This window comes from Lagenorhynchus albirostris, chromosome 19 (assembly GCF_949774975.1).
Source record: "Lagenorhynchus albirostris chromosome 19, mLagAlb1.1, whole genome shotgun sequence".
In the NCBI taxonomy this organism is placed as follows: Eukaryota; Metazoa; Chordata; class Mammalia; order Artiodactyla; family Delphinidae; genus Lagenorhynchus; species Lagenorhynchus albirostris.
The window spans coordinates 14,178,911-14,190,151 of NC_083113.1; the positions used below are offsets into that span (position 1 = coordinate 14,178,911).

At 52.3% G+C, this 11,241-nt stretch overlaps 2 protein-coding genes across 2 annotated transcripts; both read right to left on the minus strand.

The window, feature by feature from the left end:
• Positions 1 to 2,536: 2,536 nt before the first annotated feature.
• LOC132509546 (interferon lambda-3-like) lies at positions 2,537 to 3,865 on the minus strand. The gene is made up of 5 exons (XM_060130678.1): positions 3,686 to 3,865; positions 3,329 to 3,406; positions 2,916 to 3,059; positions 2,724 to 2,807; positions 2,537 to 2,635 (listed from the first exon to the last, which is right to left on the minus strand). The coding sequence occupies exons 1-5, from the start codon at positions 3,863 to 3,865 to the stop codon at positions 2,537 to 2,539; spliced, it is 585 nt and encodes a 194-aa protein (XP_059986661.1).
• Positions 3,866 to 7,695: 3,830 nt separating this feature from the next.
• On the minus strand, positions 7,696 to 9,116 carry LOC132510329 (interferon lambda-4-like). The gene is made up of 5 exons (XM_060132226.1): positions 8,949 to 9,116; positions 8,450 to 8,521; positions 8,214 to 8,357; positions 7,922 to 7,996; positions 7,696 to 7,794 (listed from the first exon to the last, which is right to left on the minus strand). Exons 1-5 carry the CDS (start codon positions 9,114 to 9,116, stop codon positions 7,696 to 7,698), a joined length of 558 nt encoding a protein of 185 aa, XP_059988209.1.
• Between the last annotated feature and the right edge of the window lie 2,125 nt (positions 9,117 to 11,241).

Genomic DNA, 11,241 nt, shown 5'->3' on the forward strand with positions numbered 1-11,241 from the left:
AGAGGACCTAAGTCCGTATATAAATTACCCTTGAATCTTTAATGTACTGAAAGAAAAAGAAAGCTGTCAACACAGAATTCTATATCCACTGTAAATATCCTAGAAAATTGGCAAAATAAGATGGCTGCTCTCATTTCTGTCATTCAGCAAGAGTGGAGACAGGAAACGAGGAGGGCATTGCCATTTCCTTTAAAGGACCAACTCATAAGGTGCTCAGATTGCTTTCACTCATTTTCATTGGCCAAAACATAGTGCCATAGATGCAGGGAAAGCTGGAAAATGTTGTCTTTAGTACAGCACTCTTAAATCCACTAGGTAAAGGAAGAAGGGATAACAGATATAGAGACAGCTAGCTGGAGTCTCTGCCATCCAGCTTTATAGACAATTATGTGGTTGTGTGTTGGCTGGAGCTGTGGCAGCCATCTTATCACCATGAGGGGAGACAGTACTGATACACTGAGGATGGAGGAGCAGCCAGATGGAAAAACCCTGGCTCTACTACGACATCATGCTCTCTAAACTGGCACACTTCAGTATAAATATTATGTGAGCCACGCATACCATTTAAAATTTTCAGTAACCATGCTTAAAAAGTTAAAAAATATAGATGAAATTAATTTAAAATATACTTTATTTGACCCAGTATACCCAAAATATAATTTAAATATATAATCAATGTAAAATTATTAATGATTTAAAATCTTTTAAACAGTAAATAAAAATTCTGTATGTACACACATCTGTTTCCTAGCTCTATCCACTGAGAGAGTATAGAAGCAATGATATCCTTGTAGCAATCAGTTCACCCAGGTCTTGGTTTCTAAATACTGTTCTCCACTAAAAGGAACCAGAGCTCCTTGGGGAAATGGCCAGAGTTACAGAGATGAGGCAGGATAATTACAAAAGGAGCCTGGGAATCTGATACCAGAAAGCGAGGAGGTGCTCAACAAATGATGGGGACACATCAAAAGGACACGAGCCCTCTTGAAAAGGTTCCCATGGGCCTCATCTGGGACAACTTGAGCATCACGATAAATGATAGTGAAGAACTACAATTATAAAATAATAACTCATGAGTCCATGTTGATATAAAGCCATCGGTAAATACATGAATCGGGAAGGGGAGGAAAGCTCTTCCTAAGAGTAGAATGTCGACTAAGAAATGTAGAAAGAATGATGACATGAGAGGCTCACTATTCGGTAATGGTCATAATAGTAACCGTAAGGCAAACTCCAACAACGGATGCTAAAATGAATGGGTCAGAGTTTGAGAAGTAACAGGAATTTACATGGTCTCAAACTCTCTCCACATCCTTATTAACGACAAAGAGAAAAAATAGTAAGCATACAGTGGAGAAACGAGGCAGGCAACATCTGAAAAAAGAAAAATAAGAAAAGGAAGAAGTCGTTAAATTCTGGGGGATATTTTATACTTAGAGCACAGCTCGGCTTGCACTAGTTACCTTTCAAGTGCACAATGGCTACATGGGATCCGGGAGCCATACTGGAAGCTCAGCTTAAATGGACCCTGCTGTTTGAGATTTCTCATCCTGTACAATAATAAATGTTCTCATTATTAAGGCACTTGGAGTTAATATTACTTTACTTATAACAGAATGCAATCTAATGACACCATCATACCGTCACACACATACTGTGGGAGGATGAATTATGGCCCCCAAAGATGCCAACCCGCAATCTCAGACCTATGAATATCCCCTGTTACATGCCAAAGGGACTTTGCAGATGTAATTAAGATTTATGGACTCTAAAAGAGAGAAATTATCCTGGATTCCCTGAGTGGACCCGGTCTAAACACACGAGTTCTTAAGAGCAGAGAACTTTCTCAGGCTGGAGGTAGAAGAGAAATGTGGCAGAAGGAGAAATGAGAGGGATTCCAAGCATGAGAAGGATTTGACTCACCATTACAGACTCTGGGATGTAGGGTCAATGTGCAGGGACCAGAAAGAAGTTGCAAAGAGCTACGGATGGGCCCTCACGGCCAGCAAGGAAAAAGGATCTCAGTCTGACAAGCGCAAGGAACAGAATTCTGCCAACAACTTAAATGAGTTTGGAAGAGGGTCCTGCACAGAACCTCCGAAACAATCCAGCCAGTGACACTTTGATCAGCCTTGTGAGACCCACAGCAGGGAAATTAGCTGAGCCCACCCAGATTTCTGACCTGCAGAAACGTAAGATAATGAATTTGTGTTGTGTTGTGATGCTCAGTTTGTGAGAATTTGTTATGGCAGCAAAGAAAAACCAACACACACACACACACACAAACCCCCCCCCACACACAAACCCCCACACACACACACACACAGTCCCACACCACAAAGAGCATCTTTTCTTCATCGTTTATTTGTACAGTTTTTATAAAAAGTAGAAAAATAAACATTTTATGGGGTCTGAGCTTGAGAAATTACACACATAAATATAAAAATAGTGATTTGGAGGCAATAAATTAAAAAAGGGTTTTGACACATAAATAATATCGAAGACGCTGAGACACATTGCAGGTGGGTCTCTGGGGTCAGACACACTGGTCTCCACTGGCAACACATTTCAGGTCCCGGGTGAGGAGGCGGAAGAGGTTGAACACGACAGAGGCTTCGAGGCAGTCCCGGGACTCCTGGGGGCAGAGGGGGATGGCTCAGTAGCTCCCACGTCTGGGCTCCCAGCTGAGCCCAGCCATCGGTTTCCCCTCCCCGGTCACTCACCTTCTTCGGGGCCTCCTGGAGCCGGTGCAGCCAGTGGTGGAGGCGGCCCCGGGGCCTGGGGCCTGCTGTGGGCCGAGCTGGGACCTGCGGGCAGAGGAGGGTGGTGTTGAGGGTGTGAGGCAGGGCCTGGGACAGAGGGGCACGTACAGGTGGCCAGAGCCCAGACGCGGCCCGGGTGCCCCAAGCGCTCACACAGGCCTGGAGCTTGGAGTGGATGTGGTGCAGCGTGTGAAGGGGCTGGTCCAGGATGTGATCCAGGGATGAGTTAGCCGTGGCCTCCAGGACATTCAGTGTCAGGGCCAGCTCCGCCTCCAAGGCCACGGGGCGCTCCCACACCTGAGGAGGAGACAGAAGACAGGTGAGAGTTGCACGTGAGAGAGAACAGGCGAGGAGGCACAGGTGAGGGGGACAGAGGAAGGGACAGTGGAAGGTGAAAGTCGGGGTCAGGTGAGAGCCGATGCGGTTGGCTGAGGGGAAGGGGTCAGGGGACGGGAGGGGAGGGCAGGGAGAGAAGGACGTGAGGGAAGGAGGAGGTGAGGGGCCACCTGCAGAGCGGGAGCAGGGCGAGCAGGTGAGGGCAGGCGGGCCTGACTCTCCCAACTCACCTGCAGCTGCCTCAGGTCCCGGGTCCTGGGGAAGAGGCGGGAGCTGCAGTTCCAGTCCTTCTGCAAGAGCGACTCTTCCTGGAGAGCAAGGGCAAGGTCAGCCCATGGGGGGAGGGACAGAGGGAAGACCCCAGGGAGACTGGAGGATGGCCAACAACAGGAGGACGGGAGGTTGACTTCCAGAAGGACCGCAGAGGCAGGTCCACCGCAGGAGGACAGGAGATCGCCCACCGCGGGGAGGGTGGAGGTCAGCCCAGTGCGGGGAGGGCAGGCCCACCTTCAGCCCAGGTAGCCTGGGAGCGCACAGAGGGAGGGGTGGAGGGTCGCCCACTGCAGGAGGGGTCGGGGGAGACTCACAAAGGCATCCTTGGCCCTCTTGAAGGCCTGCAGCTCTTGCGGGGACAGAGACTTGAACTGGGCCATGTGGCAGCCCCTTGCACCTGGGAGGGCCCCGAGGGGTGAGGGCACAGGAACCGCTCCTGTCCTGCTCGGCGCCACGGTCATCAGCACCAGCAGCAGCCTGCAGCCGGGGGCCATGTCTGTGTTAAGGAAGGACAGAAGGTGAGGGGAGGGAGGGCGTCGCGGGGGGGAGGGGGGAGGCTCTGGGGAGGGGAGGGTCCCAGACAATGATGTAGGGGCTGACCCAGCTTCATTCCTGCTCTCTGGTCTCTGCAGCAGATGGGGATCAAGTGTCGGCTCTGAGGCTGCCGCCTGGGGTCTCTCAGTCTCGTCCGGCGTCTCTGACTTCAGCCTCCTCCTCTGGATCTCAGCTCGCTGCTCTGTCCTTGTCTCTGAACTTCCAGCTCCGTCTCAGGTGTAATTCCTGCCTGAGTTCCATGGCGCAGCTTTTAGCCTGTGCAGCTGGGCAATCCCAGCTGATGTAGGAAAAGTGAAAACACAGCTAGAGGCTGACACTGGCAACAGGGGAGGCGAGCGCTGGGAAAGCCCAGAGCGGGGCGGGGCCTGTGAGCCCTGTGAGCTGCTCAGGGAAAGAGAAACTGACATGGATTCATGTCCCATTTCACCTCCAAGAAAGTGAGTAAGGAAGTCAAAATCAGGGCTGGGGCAGCTTCAGCCCCACACGGCGGGTCTCCTGCGCCGGTGCCCAGGCTGATCTAGGACTGCGGTGGGGAGGGGACAGAGGGACTTCCTTTTTGGCAGAGTCCCCAGTACAGGGAGTAGAGGGAAAAGGCACCTGTAGGAGGTGTTGCCATGAAGAGCCTGGAACTTCCAAGAGGGAGGCTGTCTAGGAGAAGGCAGAAGGTCCAGGGATGCTGCTGCGGGTGGGAGGGAGAGTGAGAAAGGCAAAACACTCGCGAATTCAGAGAGGACACCAGCTGCTCCCCACCCTTCCCCACCTGATACCGATAGAGACAGCATGGGAGCCTGCACCGACCTGCCCTCTGTCAGGCGCACAAGGACCCAGGAATAGGAGGATGTGCTATGAAATTGAGCTGTGACCAGTACTTCAGGGAAATCAGGTGGGGTTGAGAAAAATGCCTTCATTCATTCACCAAGTACCTATTTGCCCTCCCACCCCCGCTTTGGGTCAGACCCTGCTCAAGGTGCCAGGAAGAAAGCATTGAAAAAAGAAAAGACAATCCTTCATGGGGCTTTTTACTGGAGAGAGGTACGAGGTAGTACCTGTCTGGGACACGGGGATTAGGCATGTGGTACGTATTACGTTAGGTAAAGTCAGATAACGGAAAATGAAAGAAGTGAAGCAGGGATGAGAGCAGAGTGCGAGAGGAAATCTGTATTTAATAAGGTCATGAAATGACATTTGAGGGAAGACCTAAAGGAAGTGAGGGAGGGAGGTCTGTGGAGATCTGAGGGGGAGCCTTCCAGGAAAAGGGAACAGTCAGTGAAAAAGAGAAACAGAGACACGCCCCTCCTATGAGCCTGTACATCTCACCCTGTTCACAGAGGCCCTGCCACAATATGGTTTGTTTTCTTTGTTGTTGTTGTTGTTGTTTTTGGCCGCGCTGCCTGCAGGATCTCAGTTCCCGGACCAGGGATTGAACCGGGCCCTCGGCAGTGAAAGCGCGGCGTCCTGACCACTCGAATGGCTGGGAATTCCCTCGCAACGTGCTGCTGAATACTCATGGTAGCACCAAGGACATCCTGTGCTTTGCCTACATTGCAAATACAGAGGACACTGCAGGGACTCAGAGGAGTTAAGAGACTTCTCCAAGGTCACACAGCAAGTAAGTGGTGAGGGCAGGATATTAACTGAGTTCTGTCTGACACCAGAGAGTAACCACTACACTCAACGGCCCCAGTGTAGCGACATCTCCTGACTTGGAGGTAATGGACGTCTCGAACAGAAGGTGTGGAGTCCTTTTGACTATTACTCCCACCCCCTCTTTCCCTCATTCATAATTCCGGGGAGAGGGTGGACCAAAGTCTTCATTTGGGAATGTCCTTGAGCTCTGATACGTAACGTTTTTTAGAAATTTTTTTATTGGAGTATAATTGCTTTACAGCATTGTATTAGTTTCTGCCATACAATGAAGTGAATCAGCCATATGTATGCCTATATGCCCTCCGTCCTGGACCTCATTCCCACGCCCCCATCCCACCCTCTAGGTCGTCACAGAGCACTGAGCTGAGCTTCCTGTGCTTTAGAGCAGGTTCCCACTAGCTAGCTATTTTACGCATGGTAGTGTATATATGTCAGCCCTACCCTCCCACTTCGTCCCACCCTCCCCTGCCCCCACTCTGTCCACATGTCCATTCTCTAGGTCCACGTCTCTATTCCTGCCCTGCAGATAGGTTCACCTGTAACAGCAGGTGGACTTCCTTGGGGGTCCAGTGGGTAAGACTCTGTGCAGGGGGCCCGGGCTCCATCAGTGGTAGAGGAACTAGATCCTGCATGCATGCCGCAACTCAGACCCAGAGCAGCCAAAATAAATAAACATGTTTTTTAAAAATAAAAGCAACAGGGCTTCCCTGTTGGTGCAGTGGTTGAGAGTCTGCCTGCCGATGCAGGGGACACAGGTTCGTGCCCCGGTCCGGGAGGATCCCACATGCCGCGGAGCGGCTGGGCCCGTGAGCCATGGCCGCTGAGCCTGCGCGTCCGGAGCCTGTGCTCCGCAACGGGAGAGGCCACAACAGTGAGAGGCCCGCGTACAGCAAAAAAAAAAAATAATAATAATAATAAAAATAAAAGCAAAGCAGGGATGTGCCCAAGTCACCTACCAGTGTTCTTTCTGGTCAGTTTCTATTAATTGCATCGGCCTTACATCAGGGGAGGACGCATTGCAACAACTGTGAATCCTGAAAATTGACAAATTATCTCAAAATCCCTCAACATCATACTGTTTCTCTTAGAAAGGAAGTTCAGGGGAGTGGTTAGGAGCATGGGAGCTGGAGCTAAACTCTGGGGCTCAAACCTGGCTCTGACCCTCTCTAGCTGTGTGACCTTGGCAAACAGGCTTTGCAGTTGGCCACGAAGATTGCCCATCCACAGATGCAGACAGATTTTAAAAGTGCAATTGTTCTGCATTTACGGGTGTGATTATTTAATGGAGACCAATTATTAAGGCCATTCTGTGGCTTCAGCTGGAAGCTTCAGAAACATTATTTCAATGTATAGTACTCACTGCAAGGGAAGTGTAACAATGCCATGGCATAAATGAGTAAACTGAGGCTCAGAGAGAAGTAATTTGCCCAGACACGCAACACTTAAGGGGCAGGGGCAGAACTGAAACTCAGGTCACCTGATTTCCCTGTCTCAGCATTTTGTGCTGAACAGCCCCCCTCAAAATGATCACGGAATAAACAACCCAAAGAAATGCAAAAATAGTTAATAATTCGCTATAAATTAACAACAGAACACAGAACGGCAAATACACACAGGAACTTCATAAACACAAAACACACCTAAGTAATGGAATTCAAAAAACTACTTATCCAGAGGACTTTTGGCCCTTTCACTATCCAGTCCCTCAGGGAAAGAGACTTCCCCAGCGGGGACGTCCAAGAGTCACATATTCATGGAATCGCAAAGCGGGCACTGAAGGTTCAAAGCAGGGCTGGGACCTGTCATGAGACAGGACTGTTCCTATAACCACAGAAGTAGAAACTGGTCCATGGTACGTGGTGGTCAGCGACCAAGGCGGACACGGACTCCAGTCTTTTCCTGCCAGCCCGGACCCTGGAAGATCTTAGGGCAACGCATCCCGCGGAAATATCGCTGCTTCCGGGGGAACTCGTTGTGGTCTTTGGGAAAAGGGCGCCTCTGGCACCAGCGCCGGCGGGTCCAGGCTGAGAGACCCGCCTGGTCCGATGGGGCCACGGAGGAGGGCGGCGTCCGCAGCCAGGCGCCCCCAGACTTTCGGGTCCCAGGCGGAGCCGCGGCGGGATCACAGACAAGGACCCGAGTGCGCCACCAGCCGCAGGTCCCACGCGAGCAGGCGCAGGAGGTTGAAGATGACGGTGGCTTCGTGGCACCGAGGCGAGTCCTGCAGCCCGGGAAGGAGGCGGAGTGGGGCTGACTCAGGGATCTCCTTCCCCGAGAGACCCCTCTCCAGACCCTCACGGCTCCAAGCCGGGCTCCCGTCTAGCCGCTTTCCCGCCTGCTCCACTCACAGCTGTGCGAGTTTGGGGACGCCTCCTGGGCCTCCGCAGGGACTTCCTCCGGGAGCCTGGCCTGACCAGCTCGAGCTGGAGGGAGAACAGGAGGTTAATGAAGGCGGCGGGGAACCAAGCCCCCCCCCCCCGCAGACCAAAGCCCGGATCTGGGGACACCGAGAGGACGTGAATCGTGTCTGTGCCCGTTTCTGGCCTCATGGGACAGATTCGCAGTCGGGGGGCCTGGCCTCGAGACCAGGCGCGCAGAGCGAGCCGGGAAGTGTGCGGGGCCAGGGCGCGGCGCACTCACGCAGGCCGCCACGTCCCGCCCCGCGGCCGCCAGCAGCTCCAGGGTCGGGCCGACGCCGGGGAACAGCTCGGGGCTCGGCAGGCTGCTCAGCACATCTTGGGCGTCGGCGAGGCCGCGGGCCACCTGGCGGAGCAGCGCACGGGACTGCGGGCACCCGGCGGGAGTTAGACGGGGCCGCGCGCCAGCCCGCGCTCCCCCACCCCACCCCCACCCCGCCCGCCGCCCTCGGGCCTCACGGAAAAGCGCGGAGGGTCCCTCCTCCGGCGGAACGAGCAGTTGCGCGGCCTCCAGCTCAGCGTCTCTTCTTCCTGCGGGGCAAGGGCTGGGGTGACGCGGAGTCTCCTGGCAAGGGCCCCTGAAGCGCTGGGACGTCGGAGATTCCTGGACGTGGCTGGGGACTGGCCGGGACGGTTGTGCTTATCGTGTCCCGAACCAGGCAGCGCGCCGATGGCTGAGTGGGGCTGAAAGGCACCCGCGCTCCCCGTGCGGAGTCTGTGCCCCGATGTGGAGCCGAGTCCGCCTGGAGGGGGCGCCCCTCTGTGACCCGCACCAAGGCCGTGCATGAGCTGACCACCCGGGCCTCCGGGAAGAGGTCGTGGTCACAATTCTGGACCCTGAAATCTGAGATGTGCCTGCTGGACGCTAGGACGCGAGGGCCCCTCGGGACAAAGTCTGGTGTCTCCGAGCCCGGTGGGCCCGCGGTCCAGGGGGCGGGGGCGTCTGAGCATCACTCACGTAGCGGTCCCTCAGTGCCTTGATGGCCAGCAGCGCCCGGGGGTCCAGGGAGCGGTAGTGTGAGAGGAAGCGGCGCGGAGGCTCCACCACTTCGGGGTCCGCTGCCACGCCCACCGTCACCAAGACCCACAGCCCCACGGCCACCGCGGCTGCGCCACTCGGCCCCATCTCTGCTCCTGCAGGACGCGACGGACGTCAGCGAGCTCAAGGGGAAGGCCCCGAGTCCAAGCCCCTGCCTGTGGTTAGACTTGCAGAGGGACTGACGCTCAGAGCGTGGGCTGTGGACACACGCAGGGGAAGAGACAGGATGGTCCCCTCCTACCCTCAGCCTCTCTCCTCTCCCTCCTCAGCTACAATGTGTCTCTGGAGCCTGGTGCTGCAGCAGGGCCTGCCTTCCACTGTCCTCTGGGTGGTGTCCAGAGTGGTGTCCACCTGGGACAGCGGTGCCTGCACCCTCCGTGGTGGCTTTTAAGTGCCCAGCTGAGAATGGTGAGCAAGCGGGCTTCCCCGTGCAGGGTAAGCTTTCCCAACGTCATTGCTGGCCATTGACTAGCCCAGAGGGTTGCAGGCAGGGGTTTGAGGACTTTACCCACCTGTGGGCCAGTGCCAGCGATGACTCTGCTCAACCCTCTCTCCTGAGCCAATTGCTACGTTTGTTTTCTGCACGTTTTGTCTTTTCTGTGTGTCGGTCTTTCTTTTGCACTCTAGGAATGAACTCAAAACACACCTTTTCCTTTGGCTGGAAGCTGCAAGCTTGGCAGAGGTACCCATACAAGTGCCTGCTGTCAGGAGTTCATACTCGGGTTTCTTTCTTTCTTTTTAAAGATTTTTTTTTCATATGGACCATTTTCTAAAAAGTCTTTATTGAATTTGTTACAATATTGCTTCTGTTTTAAGTTTTGGTTTTTAGGGCCAGGAGGCATGTCAGATCTTCGCTCCCCAACCAGGGACTGGACCCACGCCCTCTGCATTGGAAGGTGAAGTCCTAACCACTGGACTGCCAGGGAAGTCCCCATACTAGGGTTTCTAATGGTTGCTCTTCAATCTCTCTCTTGTCATTATATCCTTCCTCTCCCTGTCTTTTTTTCCCTCTTTCTCTGCACAAATATCCTTCCCTTCTGTTTTCTCAGCTTCTTTCCTCATCTGGGACTTAGACAAACTCTCTCTGGCTTCCTTAGTCTGTTATTAAATGACATGTATTCCTTTACCAATTATAAAACCATTCTTCATTTGCTGTTGAAAATTGGAATTGCAAACATGTTTTTCTCAACCACTGTTAATAATAATTATAGTTGGTACATACTGAGTGCTTCCTGTATGCTTAGCTTCCACTTTAAGCTCTTCTCATGTATTTACTGCTTTATTCTCCCCAGCAAGTCTGTGAGGTAGGTCCTCTCACTGGCTGACATTTTATAAGATGAGGAAACTGAGGTACCGAGGCCGTGCGTCTGTCCAAGCTCACACAGCTTGTAGATGTGATCCCAGGCTGTCTGGGTTATTACTGGTGATGCTCTGCCACTTCTCACCTATATAGACAGATCTATTCATGTGCAGAATAGTTAAGGTATGTTTTGGGCAAGTAAAGCAAAGTTTCCCACATGAGACCACCTTTAATTAATTATAAAGTTTATTAATAAATATTGATAATTACAGGCAAGTAATGGCTGTTTTTCCCATGTATGTCTTCCTCAGCATTAATATGAAAAAAATTATTTTGTCTTTCAGTGTATACTTTCCTTATTCAAAGGCATAGAGGTTTTAAAAAACATCAAAGTGGTTGAAGCAGAAGTACTCTGAAAAAAACATGAGGGAAATCCTACTGAGACACTAGACGAGATCAGCCAATGTGTCCATGTGCAAACTTTCCAGTCTTCCATTACCTCTCCCCAACTCATCCCAGCATCCCCCCATTTCAGCTGGAGATCCAAATGGTTTGGGGAAGGTGACTTGACCCCCCGTCTCTGGGTTGGCATATGTGACTTGGCTGCAGCCATTGACCTCAGTTAGCCTCCTTGGCCACAGTGATTGCATTTGGGGGTGGGCATATGACCTAAGCCAATCTAATCAGAATGAATCTCAGTGCTGGACATCTCATCCCCAGATAGCTGTGTGTATCGAGTTTGTTCCTTTTTATTGCTAAATGGTATTCCATGGTATGAATGTACTACAGTTTTGGGTTTTTTTAAACAGTTACCTGTTAAAGAACATCTGGGTTGTTTTTTGGCTGTTATAAATAAAGCTGCTATAAACAATCATGTGCAAGATTTTGTATGAATGTAAGTCTTCATTTCTC